Here is a 24,173-nt window from a genome sequence, read left to right on the forward strand (position 1 = left end):
AGGTATCTCACTGGCAGGGCAGCACCAAGAGCTGAACAATCCTTGGTCTGTGTGAGCACTGCTCTGCAGCAATTGAAACATCCCTGTGTTATTAATGCTGCTTTAATCAAAAATCCAAAATACAGCACCATACAAACCTCCATGAAGGAAATTATCTCAGCCAAAACCATGACAATACGGAACCCTAAAAATTGCCCAGCTACTTTCCTGGGGATTACACTTTCTACAAAGCCACTTTCCTGCAGTAAAAGGCAAGCATTAAATAAATCAATCACCTCCTAAAATATCCACGCTCTAATAAGCAACCCAGATGCCATCTGTTACACTTGATGGAGGTCAGTACTTGCCAGAGGATCAGCTGCAAGATTGACTTTGCCACCTGAAACTCTTCTAACTAAAAGGAGTTTAATGGGCACTGTCTAGGAAACTTAAAATGGCCTTGAGCTTCTTGCAAGTTATATGCTATTCTGATAACATTATTCATGGATTATTCACGCCTGGTAAATTACTAGCATTAAAGAGGACTTCATGTATTAAACTTTTTCACCCCACAATCCCCTGCTTCCCCATAGCCTTCCCCCAATCTGCTCCACCAGACACAACCCCTTTCCCAAATCCCTGGTACTCATTTTGCAAGATCCATATGCAGTTGGCTGGCCTTCTTATGTTTATGGGCACACAGTTCTCTAGATACAGGAAAGAGGGGTATTTTCAGCTCTAAGTAAGATTTTAGGACAAAGATAGAGCCAAAGGAATGGTTAGAGCAGCTATAGCAAAGTCCCAGCAGAGAAAAGGAGCCGTGGATAGGGGTAGTTTAGGGGGGTTATCTCTGCTGTTGTGAGCAAGCAATTGTAGCAGAGTAAAAGCAAAATGTTGCAAATGAAGCTGAGGGGGTTGCTTGTTTCTGGTATTTATTTTGGGAAAAGACATAAAACAGCAGGATTGCGAGGAGACAAAGAGCATCTATCAGCATATGATATCATTTATATAGCATTAAGATGATCGAGAAAACACTGATGGGTATGCCCACGCAGAGATGTGGGCTGGTCATTTGGCTTCATGAGCTAATCTTTGTGTGGTGGTTTTACAGGCTAATCTTTGTGTGGTGCGTGTCAATTCCCATTTCACAATACCCACATGTCACCTGGGGTATGTACCTAGAAGGAGAGCTCAGACTGCAATCACTGACTAGCACAGACAGCCTGGACAACCCCTTGTGCTTTTCAGGTACTCACAGGTCTACAGTCCAGAAGGGAAATTACAAGTATCTCGTCAGACTGCACATATGCCATGTGCTGCAGGACTTCCCATGCTGGTGCTGGTGTTTCAAATGCCACTGAGGATTGACTTAAAGACAATGAGTGAAAGAAAATCTAGATCCCTAGATGTTTTTGTTGTAAGCCCTCCAATTTAAAAATGGTCTTTTTCGTCAAGGTTGAATGCATTTATTTTCTGCATCCAGGATTGTAATTCATTTGTTTTGCTTTTGTCTGCTATAACACTCTAACATCACAAATCTTCCATTCAGATATTTCTAAACCTTAATTAAAATTCCTTAAATTGATTAATTTTTTTTAAATATCTCATTCTACAGCAAGGTTTCCCAACATAAAGTCACCCTTGAAACATGTGTCTGTGGGCTTTGTTAGCACAAAGTTCTAGCCAATTATATTTCATATACCTGAAAACATTCTTAAGCAAAGAACAACTTGGCAAGAAAGAAAGGAAACTTCACGGCAGCCCTGAGAGGTTCATACTGGTGTGTACAGGTGGAGACAGAAAAATCCTCCACCCTGCCCTTTTCCAGCAGTGCAGCTGCCTGTTTGCCTCTTCTGAGACATAGCACACTTGCTGCCCCACCTGTAGCCCAAGTGCTGAGATACTCCCATCTCCCATCGCCTTCCCCGCAGAGAGCAAGAGCATCTCCACAGCCAGCTTTCATTGCTGGACACTCAGGGAAGGAAAGGACGAAGCCACGTCCCCTGCTGGGACCCCTGGTGCAGGATTTGTCCCCGAATCTGGCTGTGGAGCATTGCAGCCACCCAAGCCCTGGGCAGCCACAGCATGCAGGAGGAGGAGGAGGTGGGACGCGAGCCCGACTGCGTGGCAGTGAGTTATCATCACATGCTGCACAGAGCATGTGGTGCCTTTTTCCCTGCCTACTCCCAGCGGGCCTATGACCTCATTCTGTTAATTTTGTTGGGAAATGTGATGAGTAGGTGAGTATGCCCTCTGAATTGGCATTTCAGGCAGAAAAAAAAAAATGTATATTTGATAATTGGTGATGCATTTCTTGATTTGACTTCTTTTGGATTATCTCCTACAATCCCCCCCCCCACACACACACACAAAAGGACAAAAAGTTGTTTGTTTGTTTGTTTGTTTTTTGTTTTTCCCTGCTGTATTCTTTATTTATCATCAATACAGCCCCCCAAAAAAATATACAGGGTGTTATTTTAGAGGTGGTGGTGGTGTTTCTTTGTTTGTTTCCAGAATGTGTGAGGACTGCTAAAGGTTATCTGTCAAAGTCCCTTTGAAACTGAATTTTCCTGTGTAACCCTGGGAAAAAACACTGCATAGGCAATAGCAGGGCTGGCAACCCCCAGATCACACCAGTAAGTTGTGGCATCAGCCGTTATTTACGCCGAAGAGCTTATCTCAGTTTTCTCTCTCTCACGGCTCTTGCTTCCTCTACTGTGCCTCTGAAGAGATGAACCACCTGGTATTTTTGTGGTGAGGTTGTCAGTCCATTTCTAACCCTGCTGAGTCATCCTGGCAGCATGTCAAACTTTGGTGCAGATGTATAGGAAGCCACTGGAGGGAAGTACACTGAGAATTGATTTGAGCCATTTTTTTCTGTTTCTGACGCAAATATGCTCAGCTCTAGTAAACTTGTTTGTCCCTGCAGATTCCTACCAATATAACAACAAATCAAATGACTGCAGAAATTCACAGTGGTACCACCAAAGGTTGGATTTTCGTAAGAAACAAGCCAAAATTCTAGATTAAAATATCCAGACTTTGGTGTGTGTGTGTTTGATTTTATTTCTCACAAATCCCTTGTTATCCCTTCCTTTAATACTTGTTTAAAAGTGTTCATACCGTCTTTCTCTTTTTGCTCAGTCTCTGCTTTTTCCCTTTGTCCACCATCATAAAAAATCCATGTATTTTGCAGAAATTCCAGGTAATCACTGTGCACGAGGTTTGGGAAATCTGAACAGGATACTTCTGTTCTACTTTCCCTTTCACTACACTAATATATATATATATATTTATTTTTTTTTTTTTTGAACATCAGTTTGAAATTGATTGATTTTTCTTATAACAATGGAAAATAGAGGAGATATGGCTAGAATAAATTTTTTGTATAGAAATGCAAGATTTAAAAGATTGGAGTGGAATTTAAATTCTGAAGAAACAAACACACTGACAGAAAACAAACTTAATCGGAAGACATCAGTTCCCCTGGGGGGGGGGGGGGGGGAATTTAAAGCTCCACATTTGTATCTGTTGTACTGAAATTTGCTTTCTGTTATCCACTTTGAGATATCCAATTAAAACTAACTCTGAGCAGTGAAGTTAGCAGTTGTGCCACATAAACTGCATCTGCTTACCTGTCTCAGACACCCACCCCAGGGCAGCCCCATATTCCAGGCCTTAGACAAGAAATTGTCTGTCAGGGAAGCATGCTATGCAGCTAGCCTGAGCAGCTAGCGGCACCTCCCCATCTGATTGAATGATTTCCTTTTCCTTGGTGCACCCCTAATTTTCTGACACTGTTACCAGGCAAGCCCATCATTACTTCTGAGGAATGCTTTCAGCCCGAAACCTATTTATTTCAGTCTCATCCAATGAGATTGGATAGTCAGTATGAACACTTCTTAGCAACAGACTTATTTCAGTCTCAAAGAAGTTTTTAAAAATCCTTATTATTTTTGGCTCAGGAAACCTTGAATCACTGCCCATGGTGTCCTCTTGGTCACTGGATAGCCATAAGCACTTTAAATTTTCTTAGGAATTATTGGTATTGTAAATTTTCTTTCTTCTTGGGAGCATCTCCAAATTCTCCAACTGTCCTTGCCCTCCAACCCTTTTCTCTTCTCTAGATCCAGTTCCCAACACTGCAGGGGTGATGCTGGGGAGGCTGTGCAGTAGATGGAAGACCCTCTGCCACAGGACCAAACCTCTTGTGCCACACTGGGCAAGGCTAATAAATGAAAACAACAACCTCCTTCCCTCCCAGCCAAAAATTCCACATGCTTCAGATATGTAGTATGTACCTGGGTAGTGGCAAGACCATGCATTGGAGATGTGTTCATCTGCACCACCCTCAGGCTCCTATCTCAGGTCCAGGTCCATGGTGTCCATCTCCATCAGAACCTATATTCTTCTAAACCTGTTTTGGCTTATATGCACACATACATACACTCCCACACACACACTTGGACATTAGTGCAATGCTGGTTAGGAGTGGGACCCAGCATGGGTCAGTCAGACCCATGCTCCTGCCACCATCTGTGCCATATAGAGGGTCCTGCTGACCCCAAGGGATGGTGACAGATAGAGTCCATCCAAAAGTCATTCCCCTCTGTTTGGCAATGGCAGAGGAGGTTTGGTAGGAGGTCTTTCAAAATCTACTCCACTTTCACTGCTTTTGTGCTTCCCCTAAACTCTTTCTGAACTCTTGGAAGAAAACCTATGAACTGAAGTTCTGAGAGCTCGATTTCTGTCTTTCCCAGAAAGATTTTTGTTCTACAGGAAATAACTCTTTTCTACAAAATGAATAAACATATGAGCCACTCAGACTTAACAATGGTCATATATCAAAAGGGACAGTGTGAAGAGGGCACAAGGGACTCATTATCTGAATGAGTTTGCTCATCCTGAATAAAAGCTGGCATCTTCTAATAGGCTGAATTTTCTTTTCTAGAGAACAGTCCAGCTAAATTGACAAGTTTCTGAGTACAGCCTCCAAAATAAACAGGCTTGTCTTCTTGCAGAAACATTGCAGTTATTATAAATACTGCAGATGGGAAAACAATTTGAAGGAAGGGAAGCTGGCAGGACCCAGGAAGAAGGAGGAGCAGGAGTGTGCACTTTGATGCACAGAAAAGATCCTTTTGTGAAAAAAAAAAATGAAGCAGGGCAAGTCTTCATTGTCACTTCTGCCTCTGAAAGAACTGCTTCTAGAAAGTGTTTTTTTATCAAAATGCTCTATGGCCAAAAAAATTTAAAAATATGAATATGAATTGAAGGTTAAATACAAATCAGTTCTTAGAATAGGATGTGGCAATGCACATTTCACTAGACAGAAATGCTGTTTTTTCAGTGTGAGGCAGCTCAGAGGTAGGTGACAACCTTTAGTTTGTCTATAAAATTAAGGTAGGTGATAATCCTTAGTTTTTTTAATAGAGTAGGATCTTTCCCAGACACCATTCTGGATTGGCCCACAGTTTCTCCACTATATTTCTGGACCAAAGATCTTTCCAGCCCCGAGTTGTAACTGCAACAGTGCTAGTTCTTTTAGGCATAGTCTGGTGTTAGTCATTTAGAAAGCCATTAGTGCACAACTAGACAGCCCTAGGGTGGGTAGTGTGCCAGGGAGATCTGCACACATCTAAAAGCAGCCATGCTCCTGTCTGGGCAAGTCTGTAAAAGCAGCAGAAACTCCCATACATCCAAACAGCAAGACTCCCCAGGGAGGAATAGCCCAGTAGCCCTCAGTACTGCAAGTGCTCCAGGTGCTAGTGACTAAAATGTGCTTGTTGAGCACGTCAGAACCCAGGCTGAAGAAAATTCACAGTTCTTCTCTTCACCTTTCTGTGTTCATTTTCCCACCTTTTCTGCTCTTTTTGCTTTCTCAACTGCTGTTTTTCTGCAGTAGTACAGAAGGATGCATACCAGCGATGGAGGGACAAATCACCTGGTATAGCTTCACAGCATTTCTCCTGAACCCTCTACAGTGGAGCAGTTTTCTGTGCTTGTAAACAACCTGCAGTCTGCCAAACAAAAGACCTATGCATTAATAAAGTGGGTATAAAGTAGTAGTGACATGTTCATTTAAAAGTCAATTGAATACATGAATGGATAGAAAAGCATATTAGTCCTGGAAAGCCAAGAGGAGAAGATGCTATCAATCCTACAGTCACTGACCTTCTTGCCCTTCACCTGTGTCTTTGATATTCACCTCCAGGCTCCAGCTCTGCTCTCCAATTCCTGATCTGTTGCTTTTATGGTGTTGTTCTTTTATTTTTACAGTGGCCATACTGGCCCCCATCACATGGGGAATGCTTGGAACAGCTGCTTCAGTGGAAAAAACAAAGTGATGCTGTATAGTATCACCCTGAACAGGAGGAGGAGGCCGTGGGGCCGGGCAGCTCACCTGTGTCCTGGGACCATTTCATCTGCTGTCCAGTTTTGCCATGTCCCTCTCCCCCTTCCTAAGTATCATAATGTAGTGGTCACGGTCACAATCACAAACAATGAGGGTCACCCCACCTGTGGGCGCACAAAGATCATGATCTTGATGGAGCCCATAATACACAAGGACACAGAGGCCTGTTTCTGCGTATTCTTTTATTACAAACTACTACTTGTAAAAGTACATACGTACCACAAGTTATTAACAAATTACTACTAGGAAAGCAAGTACACATTACAAGAGTAATGCAAACACATATATTGCAAGTTACTAGAGAATTCAGACAAGTGAAGAAAGTGAATACTTCAGGTCAGAAACACCTGCTGGAAGCCAGTTTCAGGAACAGAATTTCTGGCCAGTTGCACCACTGCTTTGCTTCGATAAAACAACCCATATGTGTGCCTGTATATATTATGTGAGGCATTAGCAGCAGGGCTCTCACCAAAATGCTCCTAGAAGTAAGGTTAATTGATGATGAAAAAAATCCTGCCTCAGAGATGACCCATGACACAGAGCCTGGAGTCAGCCAGGCATCCCCAGTGAGGCATCCAGTCTGTCCTGGGCATTCTTGCAGGGAAGTTCTTGTGCAGAGAGGCTCTTGCAGAGTTTGGGGTAGATAGTGAGTTAATCTTTATACCTGTAGCTGCAAAAGTGGAGTAGGACTGGAATAGGTGTTGCTGACTTCTGCTTTCCTGGAAGGTCAGTTTGTTATCATGGTCTTTGTCCTTCCAACTTGGGGACCCCTGGCTAAATGCGTATACATTTTTGTCAGTAACTTTATGGGGGTCATCTTTATGGTGGATCACGCCACAATTAGTGATTTCAGCTTTTTAATATCCATTGTCACAGTAAGGTGTATACTACCTGCCTTAGTAATCGAGTCCTCCTGTTGCCCTCTTTCCCTTGAACTTCCACCCAGCTCTGTGACTGAATGCCGAGCCTCAAGCCTTTCCAATGTATTGGGTACAAGATAACCTTGACACTAATACGTCATTCTGCAGACACCTCCTCCTCAGGTTGCTGCCATTTAGGCACAGTCAGATGAACAAACCTTCTTCAGGGTACCTGATCTTGCAGTTTCTGCAGCATTTTTAACTCTGTCATTTCTGAGTGGGGGGCTCTCACTGCTAGATCTTGGCAGAAGGATGAGATACTGAAAGGATGGCAGGTAGGAGGTGAGACTGAAAAGCCTGAGGTGCAGACCTGTACAAAAGTCAAACAGCAATGAGAACAACATAATTTTATTACAGAAATGAGAACATCTCATCCATAGTTTTTGTCATCAAATCATACAGTTCTATCAAGATACATAAGAACATGAATGTCACTTCACTGAAGCAAAGCAACAGCGTGTCTGGCCAGAAATTTTGTCCCTGAAATCTGTTCCTAGAAGATACTTCAGAAAAAGTGTAAATCCACCCTATTAGGATAAAACTTTACCTCAGGGCACTAGGGTGTCATTTGATCATGAGGGTTACAGCCCTTCCCACTGTTATTCTTTTAGCAAGGTGTTTCTGGCTGTTCTTCCAACCCCATTACACTTCCTGCAGCCTGTACTTGCAATTCTTCCCATATGGGAAGAATTGCACCATATGGGAAGAGGCACTTCCCATATCTTACGACTCTTTGAAAGCTGGTTGCCACTTCAGAAAAGTCCTTGATTCATGAACACTCCTGTGACAAAGCAGAAAACATTTGGAAATATATATATTTCACAGGCCTGGTATGGAACAGTAGTAGTAGTAAGACCATCAGCTCATTTCACACAATCCTTGGAATAGTTATGAGAAGCAGGTAATGGTTTCCTCCAGCATATTGAACGGGTGCCTAAAAGATCTGCACTCCATTAACAGAGCAATGCACAATAGGTTTCTGTGGAAAAATGTCTAATTTATATCTTTCCTGTTTTACAAACCAAAACTTTAGAAAATGCTTTTCAAACTTCACTTCTCTCCTTTAAGTTTTCATTTCTCTAATCTCTTCCTATCTCAGTGAGATAAATATCAGTCTGAAAAGCAGTGTTCAAGTAGGTAAATTGACAGAGGAGCAAAATTAAAAATTTGCTTCTTCCTTTAACTCTTATACACTCCGTGATGGTGCTATCCATCAAGAGTGAGCTATCTCAGGATTGATCACAGGCCTGGCACAATGTAATTACTGAACCAGAAGCATTGTATTATATAGCATGAAATGAAATAGCAACTCTGCCTTCCACATTATGAACCAGTTGACTAATGATGGAGTGTTGCAATTAGAAAATATGGAAGTAACAAGGCAAGGTATTCCACGGTCTGCTAATGTGTAGAATAAAACTACTGATAGTGTGAAGTAGGGAAATTAAAAACAGTAAAACTGTAACAGAAAATAACAATGGTATTCTTAATAAACTGTAAAAGGAGGGGATGAAGTGTCCTTTAAAGTAGGTCAGGTTTTAAAGGATTATGTGTAGTGCATGAAAAGGGTTTCTTCTTGTCTTGTATCAGTGAACCTTTGTTTTTTTGATTTGTTTTGACACTTTCTGATGTCTGAGAACTGGTGTATTCATTGGCATGACAACCATGACCCAGAACCAGGACATCCTGCTTTAAAAGACCAGGAAGAAAAAATGATGAGATCAGGAGTGAGCACCCAGTGCTCCCTCCCCAAACTCCAATTTCATGCTGTGTGAGTGACAAATGGCCAGATCACAGAGTGACACTGAGGCAAAAGCTCTGGTGGCATAACTAGTGGTTTGAAAAATCATCATTTTGCTATAAATTAGCCTCCCCACAAAAAAAAAAAAAAAAAAAAAAAAAGAGGAAATGATGAAGTTGCCCCATGTCAGTACCGAAAGCATTCTTCCCCTGCCATCCCTCTCTTATTGCCTTGAACCTGTTTCTTCAAATAAGTTGATTATCTGGAAAAAATAGGTTGGATATTTATTTTAAAATGCAATAAAATTTTTAAGCCTGTATTAAAATCTTTTAGTAGTCATGAAACCAGCTACAAACATTCTGGGTCACTGGTGCAAAATAAACCAGCCAACATGTGCAAGAACCTGGTTCATTTACATTTTATCTTAATGTCAGCATCAAACTTCAGCAGTGCCTGAGTGATGCAGGGATTTAGACTTCCAGTGACACCCAGCTTTGTAGGAGCTTGTAGCTGCTGCTGCTGCTGCTCTCAGTCTACTAGCTCGTGTTGTGGGATGGATAGGTGAGGGAGGTTAAACTCTCCTGACATGCTACGACAATTGCTAGAGCGTGCTGTGAGGTGCTGTCAGGGTCCTGAGGGCACCACCAGGCCTTACTGGGCCTCTCCCCTCTCTGTCCGTTGCCAGGACCCCATCTCAGCTCTGCCTGGGGCCTGATACCTACTCCAGTGACCAATGTGATTTACCAGCCCCTTTCCAGATGAGGAGAGGAGGATTTTGTCTGAAAGATTTACGTTTTGTTCGTCTGTTTGTTTGTTTTCTGAGGGGGACATAGTACGAGTGTAATTCGTACACTTTGAAAGGGCACTTGGCAGATAATTGTCCAGGTCCAGATGTGACATACAAACAACATGCACTCCTGGATTACTCAAAGAGCTGGTGTAGTAGCTGTATTTTTGGCAACTTCTACTAGCAGACCACTGGATAACTGCCTGATGTAACTGAGAGACCCATTCTCCACTCAGAAAAGTTCACAAGAATGCAAGCTTCAACATTTCTTTCCCTCTTGGTCCCTTCACACTATTTCAGAGCTGCCAGTGACCAAGATGTTTTGTCCAGCACATAATGCAGCTTGAGGAAAGTGGTACTGCCTTGCCTCATTTTGCCCAGTCTTGCTGTTGTCCCAGAGGCAGCAGCAGCAGCAGTGACAATGACACCATTAAGCAGTCACATCGCTCCTAACTCCACTAGTCGGTGCTGGAGAACTGCTCTGTGCATCACAGGTTGGTCTGTCAGGAGCTCAGCTCTGCAAGACCACAAGGACGGTTATCAGGGAGATTGGACCTCCTCTGACTGTTATCAGATCAAATTTCTGGTAGACGTGCAGCCTTCTGTCAGGTCTTTAATCCATGGCTCAGCACAACTGCCTACCCTCAGCTCACGCTGATGAGAAAACTGCAAAGTTGAGAGAGAAATCTCAGGAAGTTTGTAGAGAAGAGTCAAACAAGATAAGGGAAAAAAAATACACGGAGGTAGGATTGTTAAGATAGCATCAGCAGCAATTTGAAGATTTGAGGGACAAAAAACCTACCAACATGGAATGATTAAGAAAGCCCAAAATGAAATAAACAGCCAAACAAACAAGTTGGAAAGCAGCAACTCAGCACTATCAGAGATCTCCAGGGAGCCCTGGAGGACGACCCTTCCTCTTTGAGCTAGCAAAGTCTCCTTGGGGTAACAAGGATGCTAATGCTTAGTCTGACTATTTATTAAATTTGAATCATCTTTTGTCTTAATAAATATTTTATACTTCGTGCAAGTATTGCTTGCACCATCTTTCATGCCCAGTGAAATTGTTCTAAATGTCCTGGAGACAATGTGGGGCAGCCTACTCAAGGACATGAAGCTGACTTTGAATCCTACCATGCTCTCACAGGTGTCCCCACTCAGAGATTGGCTGCTGGGCTTTTCTTGGGGATCACATTTACGACTTTGCCCTGTGTGTGAGCTTCTCCATTTTATTTTATAATACTGTTAAGCATTAGTCAGTTTGTCTCCAAAGTGTATTGTGAAAATCCCTCTCCTTCCCTCCCCACCCCAATACTTGCCTTTTCCTCAGTATGCAGGTTGTTTCCCTCGTCTTAAAGTCGTTCCCAGTCTGGGAATGTCACTCAGATTACTTATAATCACAGGCTCTTCTTGTAAGCAGGAGTCCAAATTTATCTAGCATAGGAACTGAGTTCATGTGTACGTCTTGACCTTGGTGACATCTGTGTGGTCTAAACCTTGCCCTTAGGTTTTGCTGTCAAGAGCCCAATTTGGTAAATGAGGCAATTAAGTTTTAAGAGATTGCAGATTAGTATTTGAAAATAAGACATTTAAATTAAAATTACAAAATGACTGCAATTTTGGTATGAAAAAAAAGCAGGCTAGAAAATCGTTGCATTAAACTTTGTAATTTGCTCTGCATTTTTTGTTGAAACAGTATTTTCAATGATTTATGATGATACTTAATTTCATCATTCAGTATTTTCCAAAAGGTTCTGTATAACCAAAGGATCCATCATTTCCTTAGGAGGCTGAATAGACAGTTGTTGGGAGGACATAATCGCTTACATACTGCTCTATTCACATTTGGAGAAGCGTTCGAATTTATGAAATGAAAAAATAATCATTCAGATTTATCTCAACTTCCCCCCCCCAAAAAAAAAAAAAAAATGCTCTTAAGGCATGATTTAGAAGATGTCCGATGTAAAATACAAACCATTATTTTAATGGTTAAGTCATTCAACTGGAGTAAAATGTGAAGACAGCAGCGCTGGTACTGAGCAACAGTAGTAACTCCCTCTCAACAGGAGCCAGATTCCACATCTGCTCCTCTCTGGCTGAGTGCCTCTCATAGACCAGCCCACAGAAGCATTCTCTGTCCCAGCTTAGTCCATCGGGTCCCCACCTCGTGCACTGGTGGCTGCGTTGCCCCTCATTCCTCAGTTTGGCAGAGAAAGGAAGTTGGTCACCTTAGGACACAGCCATCATGAAATCCAAGTTATCCCACTACCTGGGTAAACGTTCTACGCACTAAGCAACCCCCCATATTTTCTTAATTCTGCCTCTCCTGTGCTTTGAAAGAAGATAAGTTATTTCTTCATATTGAGAGAAAAACTTTGACAGATGACCACAGAAAACAATTTAATATAATTTTTTTTGACACATCAGGGAGATGAGAAGTCCTCACTTCATTTCACAAAGAACAATTTCAGATACTTCTCTCCCTGAGGCATTGCTATCCAGCTGGCTTGCGTCTCCTTCCTTTTTCCTTTCTCAATTAAGTGCTGCTTGGTTTGAGTCCTACTCAGAGATGCCTCGTCTCTTCCACTTACAGGCACCAGCAACTTTGGGGTATTGCAATATTAGCACCCATCTTTCTCTTCATATACTGCTGTAAAGAAACTCTCAAGAGTGATTTTGGGTTGTAGTAGTCAAATTTATTTTCACTGTAGAAGCACACTTGTTTCAGTAATAAAAAAATAACATTTTCTTTGCAGAATAAAAGTAATCCTGTAGTGGTATAAATATATTTACTTGCACAAGAATCCACGTAAGTCACTCCATGTATATTCAGATTTAGTATTCCCATACTCCTAAGTGTCAAATGGAGTCAAAAAAGATAGTTGCTCACAGAAAGATGAGTAATCTGAAGTCTGGCTCAGCTGTGATTTACAAATACATATATGAAATAACAGAAATCCTGTTTTTTTCTTTTAAATTAATACCTTGTACATGGAAAAATAGTGACAGCCATCAGTACTGACCATTTCTGTTTGACTAACTAAAACATGGTAAATGGCATCAGCCATAGAAGGCTCTTCAAGCTGTCTCACAGACATAACCAGTTCTGTCTGGGCAGCACTGAGGTATCAAAAGTTTTAGTGTTCAAGCTCAGCAGTCCTTAGCCTGTTTCAGCCTCCACTCACAGGCTTCCCATTGTCAGTTAATCTCTTTGAAGGAACAAGCCAGGTCTAGTTGCTTTACTTTAGGGGACTGACCAGACAACAGTTACATCCTGCTACTAAGCCCCTGTGCTGCTAATCCAGGTGTAGGATGCTCCATGCAGCATTATTAACTACTTGACAGGCCCACAGTCCAGCTTACAGTAACTATGGTTATGTGTAACTGTATCTGGTATGAATACTTTATGTAAAAAGGAATAATACTATTTTCCACACTCCCATTCAGTTCAGGTCATGAAACAACAGTGAACACCACTGTAGCGGATTTAGCCTATACTTCTTTAACTTTTAGACAATTGCTGAACTCCTCTTTCAGCTGGAGAAGTAGAAAAAAACAAAAGGAGGAAACCAAATTTAATGAATCAATCATATGACTGTGTTATGTTCTGCCTAATTATACCTATTTACTGTGTGGGCTATCTTCAGCACCATGCCCTCAGAACATATGCTGATTTATTCTGATGCTCCCTTACTGTTACTACATTAAAAAAAAAAAGTACAACAGTCAATCTTCTCAATTGTGTCTGTGAAACAAGGACACCAAACTAATACAACACAATACTGAAGACAAGAGAACATAACATTTAGTTTTCATACACTGAAACGCAACTTCACACGTAAGCTTATTTATGTAGGCACACTGACTTATTGAGCACCATTCTTTTTTTCCCCCCCATCTTTTTATTTTTTTTTTTCTTTTTTAAGTTTAACATCAACATTCAACTCTGAACGGAATAACATTAAACCTCTAGGACAGTTTCAGTATTAGGAAAAGAACTACCTCTATTTTACAAACATCAAATCGCTAGTACTGACTTGGTTGAGAAGTTCACTGCAGGTGACCCTCTCTCTGAATTCGCAGACGTTCTTTTTCCACTTGCAAGCGTTCCTTCTCAATCTGCAGCTTCTCTGACTCAAATTTTAAGAACTGAAGCCTCTCTTTCTCTAACTGCAAACGTTCTTTCTCAAGTTTTAACTTTTCAGTTTCTAGATCCAGAGGCTGCACAACAGGCTTCTCTGTTTGGGTCAGGTCATTTTCCAGGGCAGGTTTTTCAGCATGCAGAGTCTCTAGCCTCAGTTTCTCCCGCTCGATCTGAAGTCGCTCCTTCTCAAGCTGAAGTCTCTCATGCTCCAAGTCAACATGCCGCAAACGTTCTTTTTCAATTTGCAGGCGCTCCTTCTCCACTTGCAATCTTTCAGCTTCTATGTCTAGTCGCTGCTTCTCCAGCTCCACCTTCTGCTTCTCCAGATTTATAAGCAAGTGAGAATCTTCATAGGCTAACCTAGCTTGAGCAGAGCTCAGATTTCCAAACTCTTCAATGTGGGTGAAATCTGGTAGGTCATTTTCTTTTTTCGAATCAGGCAAAACTGATGACAAAATTTCTTCTTCTTCCTCAATAGGAAACTGCAGAGAGGAATGCAATACACAAGAATTACATTTCAGTTTCTATGTTAGAATAATGTTGCATACAACTTCATTGAAAATAACAGATACTGTATTTTTCACAGAATCTCAGAATGGTTGAGGTTGGAAGGGACCTCTGGATATCATCTGGTCCAATTGACCTGCAAAGCAGGATCACCTAGAGCACGCTGCACAGGATGACATCCAGAAGGGTTCTGAGTATCTCTAGAGAAGGAGACTCCACAATCTCTCTGGACAACCTGAGCCAGTGCTTTGTCACCCTGACCTCTGTCTCTCTCTCCACCTTAAAAATACTCCAGAAATATTTAACTTAGATTCTACAAAATAACCACGTTATATCAAAAAAATAATTATTTTTTTTCCCCATTTACACAGGTAGAGAAACACACTTGACCTATAAATTAATACTTAGCCATGAAAAATGGAAAATCTGTCTGTGGACATGCAAGAGCAGCATAGGAAACACTGCATGAGATATTAGAGTATTCAGAACCACTGACAGAAAAGAAAACTGGATCTAGAAAGCCTATGTTGTTCTTACTTTTCATATAGCTCAGTGACATTTACTTAAGCCATTGGGAATTTGTTGTGACTAATTATCTATCAGAGCAGCTGGATCCACGAACTACGTGGTATGTAAGCTAACCCAGCCCTCATTAACACAAGGATTTAATTTCTAAAAACATTTAACACTGTACAGTATTTAAAACCATCTGACATTTTTCACATGCTCCTAACCCATCAAACTGCATTAAGCAAGTCAATAAACAGGGCTTGTTCAACCAATTTTATGTTGTCGTGTTTGCTGGAAAAACACTTATGATGCAGATGATGAGGGGGTTAGCACCGCTGTTCTTGGTGGAGCATAAAGGCTGTAATTCTGCAGGAGTTATGTGCTACACATGCATAGTACACAAGGGATCACTGTGACCCATTTGTACACTGCAAATGGAAGGCAAACTGAACAAGTTATGGGTTCAGAAAACAAGACAATGAGAGCCACTGCCACTCTTTAAGTATTAGAGAAGACAGACACCTTTCAACAGCTGCCAGGCAGCAGTTCCCCTACCATTTAGCAGTTTCTTGTGATTTTTGGCAGCACATATCCCATTGGAGTTAAGACTCAGATGTTCCCAATCTAAAGAAGTATCCTTTTTTTTAATTAGCACTACACACTTGTACAGGCAGAACAGAACTACAGCTTTGTACAGGCAGACATACGTAATTTCATTCTCGTTGGCTGCCTATCTCAGACAGGACAGCCATGGTGCTACTAAGAGCAGAAACCAGGCCCACAGGACTCACAGCTGCTTGATGCAATTCACGCTACAGTTCTGACAGAGGAATGGCTGATTGATTTATTCAAGTAACATGTTCAGCTCCCGTGGGTCCATTTTAAGAAATGCAAACACTATGCAATCGTGCCTACAGGCAATGTATACTTCATTTGTTAAAGAGGTGCGTTTCTCTTCTCCCTTCATCCATTCCAATAACTTAACTTATTAAAATAACCAGTTTCCTTCAAGAGTGTATTTGCTTTCTACTGACTGGAATAATTCCTGTCTATGACACACAGAAATGGAAAACGTACAAATACATACTTGTATCAAGGAATATCAACCTTACATAGCGCTGCAAGTTGCTAGATGTAAATATCTTCCTGAAACATACCTGCTTCTACAATTTCTTTAATTCACACGTTCAGACAAGACAGAAAGAGATGCTATGAAAAAAACACAGCAAAAATGTCCTACGCTGAAGTGAAAAGGGGGTCATATTGCATATAGTTAATGCATGCCAGTCACTTACCTCAAAATTTTGTGGATCTTCTTCTTCTTCTTCTACTTTGATTTCTGTTAAAGATCCACCTGCTTCTCTGAAGTCAGTGATATTCTGCCATTCAAAACTAGATTCGTTTGCAAATCCCATTTTGTCATCCATATCTTCATTGAGAGAGTCATCTAGATCAGATGAAGGAAGATGAAACCCAGCACCTACCATCTTGATGTTTGCATTCAGGCGTTTTCTCTTCATGAGTGCTCTCCAGTCAAGATACCTCCTTTTCACTTCTGTCCCCGTTCTCTGCTCTCCTTCACCTACAGCGTTTACACACTCTGCTATTTCCTCCCAAGCCTTCCGTTTCATCTCATTAATTGTTGTATTAAGTTGTTTTGAAAAGAGTACTTCTCTCCTTTTTCTGATTTCCTTAAGGAGAGTTTGAGTTTCCTGAACACTAAAATTACTTTTTCTTTTTCTTTTTAATTGTTTCATTTTTTCCAGCTTTAACCTAATAATTTTACCACAGTAGACTACAAGGATTATTTGACACTAATCAGCTAGTAATACAAATAAAATTTAGCAATGAAAGCAGAGCTCAGTTCTTGTGAAGTGATTTTTCTCTTCACTTTGTAGTATTTTTCCTATTTGTCAGGCTTCCTAAGAGAAAAAAGAACAAACAAAATAAATCTCAAAGATACACACTGTGTATTTTCCTTTAATGAACTTGGCTCCGAAATCACCAGTTAAGGAATGCATATTCTGAACCGACTGCTCATCTGATAGAAAAAAACAATTTTGTTAAACTCTGAATATAAAGTAGCTACAGATAAGCTTCTCTAAACTCATATGAATTATAAATCCATTAATATATCCATGTCACAAACCGTTAAGGTTGAGTTGGTATTTCCATTATAGAAATACAGCTATTTTCCTTCAGCTCTTACAGTTTTGCCAGTTGGGATATGCTTAAGGCTGAAATTTGACATATACATCTCAGTTTGAACGTCATTTCCAAAAGCAGTTACATCATCTAAAATTGTTACATCATTACTTCAAAACCAAAATGTTTAGGCAAATGAAATTTGAGACATTTAACTACTTCTGTGAAGAAAAAAAAAAAAAAAGCAGATATGTTAAAAGTTGAAGTTTTAGAGGTTCTTCTGACTTATCTTAATCATAAAAAGAACTGAAGCAACCCTGCTGAATAACAGAAAATAGCTATTTGAACTAACTGTTCAAACAAAAGCCACACAGTTTTAATAGGAACTAGTTTTAGGAATAAGTCATTACACACCCATGTTAAAGCCCTCCTCCATAGTACTCACACTGTAGAACACCTCAATTCATGTCAGGTGTGACCACAGGTTCAAAGCTCAGTGCCTCTACCCCAGCTCCAGCTAATCCCATGCCTCATGCTGAGGAGCAGGCTAAAACCTCGTAACACACCTGACATCATGCACAGCTCTAAAAGGAAGCAGAAAGTCTGGGAGAAACACGGGACTGTTACAGCAGTGATGAATATAGCACAGACCACATTATCAAAAAACAAAAAAAAAAGACTGAGAATCAATAACAATTCCTGTTCAGACTGCTTGGTAAATTCATCTTAAATTCATCTTAAGATTCTTCATGAACTTTCTTTTCAATCACATTAACCTACCACTGTTAGAAAAAGGCTTCAAACCCACCAGGGCAATAATTTACTATACTTACAGTTTCATGTTATGCTTATTATTGATCTAGTTTGCCTTCCATCCTCCAGAAGCACACCGCTCAGATTATATATTTGATTGCTACTGACTAATGACTAGTGGATTTTATCCTCAAATAACTTCCACCCCTAGGTTTTTATAGGATTCTTGTATTACTAAGTATGTAGTATTCGTATATAGGATTTTATGCAGGATTTTTGTATTACTAAGTATTTTTCTCCTGTTATTCTCCTGAAGTTGGTTAAAACTTACACATCAGCACATCACACAAAAGCTTTCCAGTTGGGAGGTAAGGTACATCACCATTCAGAGATCAGTCTCCATCTTCTATGCACTATTTACTGTAAATAAGTGGTTTACATATAAAGTTTTCTGTATCAAACAACATTCTTTCATACCCAACATGTAAGCATACTGGCATCATTTTTCTTCCAATATTGCATTTAGGAAACTGTTTTACTAAATTTCCTGGTTGAAATATTGTCCCTGTTACAAATGAAGTCTCAATTCAATCTGAATTTAGTAATATTTATAAAAGACAAGTAAACAGCGCTGGGTGCACGGGGAGTCCATGCTCTACCAACACGCACACAAACACTGAACACTCTAAATATACAGAACATTGCTTTTACGTACGCCTATATATATGTACAATCAGAACAAACAATCCTTTAAGTAAGTCTATTACTATTAATGTCCATAACTGGGGGAGCATAGTTGGCCTCGTTGAAGTACTCCCATATATTCCATGACTTATCAGTCTCCATTTTCTATTCCTTTTCTTGATTACAAACACCGGAGAATTCCAGGGCTAGTCGTTCGAACAATATGTCTCGCTTTAAGTTGTCAAGCAACTGGTCTTTGGGACGTATGTATCCCATTCTTCCTGGATCGAAGAAAAGCGTATCCATCTCTTTTTCAAGGCCAATAGGGCCTGGGTCAAAAGGCACGTCCAGGTCACCAGGGGGCGTAACAGCAAAAGCCTTTGATGGCAGTAGCAGCAGAGGGGCCGATGGCATAGCAGTCAGATCAGTAAAGGAGCCTGCAGCTCCCTCACTATCTGGCAAACCACACATTTCTGACTGTGGTCCCACAGGGCTCTTTAAGGCCTCAGAGACTGCTCGCCAGGTGCCAAGCAATCCCACTGCAACCTTGTCATTTTTAGTTGCAGAGTCCCACACCTTGACCTCAGTTTGGTCCCATATTACAGGCTCATAAACTGTCTGATTGTTAATAAGGAGAATAAGCTGTAAGGCTACCAGGACAGTCTTTGTTCCTAAGGACGTATGATTCCCCATAATGCGCAACTGCTTACCAGCGAGAGGCAGCTGTGTGTGCGGGTCTGCTTCTCTCAGCTTGAGATTATTCGCAGCTCCAGTGCACCTATTTCCAGCGACCTTCTGTACGAGCTTCTCTGAGCAGTTTGCTGATTATGGCTGACCCTATCTTCATGAGGCGATCAATGTGCCTGTTCCTGTCCTGGTCCCTGTTCTGCTAGCCTGTTCCTTTTCATTCCTTCTTTCTGCTTCTTTATTGACGACATAACTTCATTATATCGTGTTGCCTTTTTATCTCGAGGACAGGCTCCCCTCTTACACCCTTCGCCCCACAGCAGTTCTTTTCAAAACAACTTTTCACTGGTCAAACAACTTTGCCCAGCAACAGCAAACACCCTGCAACTTCCATGCCTTAATAGCTGGAAAAAGGAGCAACCCAAGACTGCATGGCATCTCCTGAATCACCCTTCTTTGTTCCCTCTAAACTCTTTTACATTCCTGATGGCCTCATCGTTAAGTCTGATATTCTCATCAACCACAGGGCTTGCCGACCCCCATGGCCACACTCCCACATCTCCCCCTTCTTTATTAATATCAACCATCTTCTTGACACGAATTATTACTCCATATATCACATCCCTACTGTGAAATCATTTATTTCTGGTGGTTAATAGCTAGCCAGTATGCAAGACCTATGAAATTGATTTGTTCTTGGGACTCAGAACATAAACCTGCATCAGCATGGACCACTGTATGGTGCTCCCATGCAGCTACCTGGCACTTCTGACTCCTCAAACGCAAGTTGGAAACTGTCTATTGTTGTTTAAGATACAGTGCAACTTCCTGCCTTTCTGAAAATAAAATGGATTCATTTTGAAAAAAGACAATTATTGGAGAATGTACTAGCTCTTAGGTTGGTAATGTATACACTCAGCTTGCCACAACTTGTAATATAAAAAGAAGCAAACAACTTTCTGCAGTTTAAAGTCAGATTTATACCACAACACAGCACTCTATCTGCTAGAATTACATATTTTATTTCTAACACCTTTTACCTGATCTTTAAGCTATTCCCTTAACCTTCATGATTATAAGGTTGCCATGAAAAGATACTTGGACATTCAAGGAAGCAGTATCACATTTACTTGTGTCTAGCAGTAAGTCAATTTATTTGGTACTTACTGTGCTTTTCAAACTCAAATTGCAATGTTAGTACTTTTCTGTTATTATGGCAATTGAATTTCTTGACCTATCTATCAAATTCTTAAGTTTATTTTGTGTAACGTGCTATTTTTTGTTCAGTTAATTAAACAAAACAAAACAAAAAAGTTTAAAAAGCCATTCAGCAGGTAAGTTCTTCAGAAAAGTTGCCAATACACAGAAAGAATTAAGAATACTTTTAGAGGTTTCACTGTTTATACAACAAGTATTCTGGATTGACAAATAAATAGATTGAGCCAAACTCTTGTTGCCAGGTACTTCATGTTTACTTCAGAAACTGTGCGTGTGCGCATGTGTGTGTGCGCATGTGTGTGTGCGTGCCTGTGTGCCTGTTTCCCAGGTAAGGAGTATTACACAGAGCTCTTATAGCAGACAGTTTCTCTGAGTTTTCACTACCAAGACACTGAATCTTTGTTTAAGGTCAAACCCTACTTAGGATTACTGAACTTGGCAGAATTTCACATGCTTGATTCTAAGAAAACATCCAAGTACTTCACTAGCTATTGGACAATGGGTCAGACTATCCAAAGTACTGGATAAATCAAACTCTTACAGTACTACTCAACTGTCTTTTTTTTTTTTTTAAAAAAAAAACAAAAAAACGTAAATATTAGACTCTTACCAAATCAAAGCTGTTTTCCTCTCAAAGCAAGCACCGGCTAAGTCCAAGGTTCTGGTCATTCCACTAATTGGGAATCACAGGATTTCAAAAACTTTTATGTTATTTCTTTTTAACCCTGGACCTTGCTAAATTTCTCAGTGCTAGCATGGCAGGGGAAAGTAGGCACAATCACTTGGGGTGTGTGTGGGGGGTGTTTCAAATCACTTTTCCATCCTCCTTATCTTCTAAATATAATTCTACATGAATAAGGAAGATACAGACAAACTCAGTTTTCCTCTTAGCTCCACGTCAGGTTGAGTTAAAAAACAAAGGTCAGGCTTTGAGTTAAAAAACTACAGGCCAGTTTCACTGCTGCTCACCCAGGTGCTCTGCATCACCTGCCCAGTCTCCCCTTCCACTCTTGAAAACCTCTGATGTAATAATCCCTTACTATGTAGTTTTCTTTAAGACTTTTTTTTTTTTTGCTATAGAAAGGGAGAAGCTCCTGAAAGCAACTACAAAGCCTACCTGTTTTAAAACTCATGACTAATCGATAAGCACATCTTACCTTTTCTTTTTCCTTTCTGAAAACATATTGCCTTATTAAAGATGTTTATTTTCCTATTAATTCAAGTGGTGTTTATGTATTAACATTATATTAACATCCAGATTTGGATCAACTCTACTGGGGACTATTTACCTTTCTGGTATATTAAATAAAAAGAAATATTAACTTTACTGAGGCTGGGGTTTGTAATATTCTGCTTTCTGATATTGCTAGATGGTGCTCAGGGACTTAGTTTATAATTCTGGAAAATTAACGGTTACATGCTCAAAGTATTTAAGGGGCAAGAACACGTAACAAGTCTGAAATATGGAAATGCATACATTCAGCAATAATTCTACATGGAAAAACATTACAGCTTTTTCCAAAGAAAAAGGATGTGAAGATAAGAGCAGAGGTGAAAAAAGTCCAGTTATGTGACAGAGAAATCTCTGGGAAGTAATAGGATACAAACAGCCCTTTATGTGACTAGTCATGCACCCCATCACATGGCACGAGGCTCGCTACAAATGCAAAATTCTGTCTGCATATTTGCACCTTTTGGGTAGAAATGCAACATGCTGGCCAGAGAAACAGAAACGCTGTTGATCATGAGAGAACAGAAAGCTTTCAAAGGGCTCCCAGGTAAGACAGCAGTATGATGCTGTGAGCTTGATGCAGTCCTGTCAGGCAGAAGCAAGCAAAGGTTAAGACGGTCCTCATATCGGGACTAAAGAAAATGAAACTACTCGTCAGTGTTGAAATGAAACAGGTATTACAAAAGTGAACAGAACATTAATACACAGACCAGTAATAACTGCGGAGTGCAGAACGACAGAGGCATCCACATTCTGCCTTTTTGTTTCCTTCGCTCACACCTCACTGTGTGCACATGCTGAAACGGGGCGTTTAAAGCCACAACAAAAAGCTCACAGCCAGAATTAGCCAAACAACCCCCAAACCCCATACAGTCACCGGGGCTGAAAGCCTGGTGTTAGCATTAAGCTTTAATTACCCCCTAGAATAAACCTGACCTTCATTTTAATTATTATTATTATACCTATATAGTTTCGCTTTTTTCTTTTACAACTTTCAGAGGTCAAGACTAAAGAAACAAGTTTTAAATGAAGGAACCCTGGAACCAATTATTATTTTTTTTTCCTTTTTTTCTTTTTAATTTTAAAATTTCGAGCTCCTCGGAGGCTCTACACGCGATGATGAAGCCCGGGGCTTTCTGGAAGCCCCGAGGCGCGATCCCTCCCCCCTCCCTGGGGCCGTGACGAGCCGCGTTCGTGTGGCAAGCGCCCGGCGGAGCGCCGGAGGCCGGTCCTGAGGGAGGCCGCCGGGCCCGCAGCCCCTTTCCCACGGGGCAGGGGGCGCGGAGCCGCGCCGGGAAGGCCTCCCCCGCCGGCAGCCCCTCCGGGAGGCCGGGGGAGGCGGTAACAAAAGCGGCCCGGGCCCGCGGCCCCTCAGAGGCGCCCGTCCCGCTCCCCAGGGAGCCCCGCGCGCCGCTCACCTGCACCCACCTCGCCCCGCCGCGCCGCCGGCCCTTTAACGCCCGCCGCCCGTCCATTGGGCGAGCCGCGTGCCTGTCAGCCCGTCCCGCGCGCCTATTGGCGGGCTAGGAGCATCGCTTCGTTTTTGCCCCGCCCCCCTTCCCTCCAGCCGCGCCGATGCGCCCCGGGTACGCGCTGGGCGCTGTAGCAGCTCTCCCCGCGGAGCCGCCGCAGCGCGCAGCCCGCGGGCGGCCGTTGGCTGCAACCGCTGCTTGTCTTGAGGATGCTTTGTGGTGATTGGCTAAGATCTGGTAAGGCCCGCCTCCTCTTCAATGAGCTTCCGGCGGCGCGTTTCTCGCCGGGTCAATGAGGCGGAGGGCGGGGCCGGGAGCAGGGGGCGGGGCCTGGCTCTCGCTGCGCTCCATCACCATGGTAACGCGGCCTGTGCTAGGCTGCGCGGCAGGGGGCTGAGAAATAAACTTATTATTTATCACTTGGTTCATACAGCTTCATTATTTATCACCTGGTTCACACGGCTTCTGGGGATCGTTGCTCTGGTGGTGAAACCCTCACTTTATGTTGCCATTTTACACTTTCAGCCCACAATTCTGGCAGCGGTGTTCCTGAAATATTTATACAAACCAAGCACAGAAACACTACAAAGTTCTGTCAGCCTCCAGAAAATGATAGTTTTGCTGCTATGCTTGCCCATTGTGTACAGAATACCAAAAAATTTTAAGAAGGAAAATAGCGAAGTAGGGTAATGAAACCATGCCATGTTATTAGCAATATATTATACTGCATATTATGGTATTATTACAAATCCCAAGCATGACCTAGGCTTTAATTTATGCTATTTTATTTTGACAATGCTCAGAAGTAAGATGCAAGCAAGCACTAAAGATCTTGTAAACTTGTTCTACGTAGATTCAGGTGTAATAGGTGGAGAGAGTGGAATTCATTACCAGTCTGAACCTCTGCCAATCTGCAACAATAATTACAGCTAATTATAACTCATTAAGTACCCCTCTTTCATTGTGAAGCACAAAAACAC

At 41.5% G+C, this 24,173-nt stretch overlaps 1 protein-coding gene across 2 annotated transcripts; it reads right to left on the minus strand.

Moving 5' to 3' along the window:
* Window positions 1–12,529: 12,529 nt before the first annotated feature.
* MSANTD4 (Myb/SANT DNA binding domain containing 4 with coiled-coils) lies at window positions 12,530–23,234 on the minus strand. 2 transcript variants are annotated; one of them, XM_084306206.1, is made up of 3 exons: window positions 23,150–23,234; window positions 16,299–16,925; window positions 12,530–14,468 (listed from the first exon to the last, which is right to left on the minus strand). In XM_084306206.1, the coding sequence occupies exons 2-3, from the start codon at window positions 16,758–16,760 to the stop codon at window positions 13,893–13,895; spliced, it is 1,038 nt and encodes a 345-aa protein (XP_084162332.1). In that variant the 5' UTR covers window positions 16,761–16,925; window positions 23,150–23,234; the 3' UTR covers window positions 12,530–13,892. The 2 variants fall into 2 exon arrangements, with proteins under 2 accessions (XP_084162332.1, XP_084162333.1); XM_084306207.1 differs by lacking the exon at window positions 23,150–23,234 and having other exon boundaries at window positions 16,299–17,094.
* Window positions 23,235–24,173: the final 939 nt, after the last annotated feature.

The sequence above is a fragment of the Netta rufina genome, assembly GCF_964035555.1.
Source record: "Netta rufina genome assembly, chromosome: 1".
In the NCBI taxonomy this organism is placed as follows: domain Eukaryota; kingdom Metazoa; phylum Chordata; class Aves; order Anseriformes; family Anatidae; genus Netta; species Netta rufina.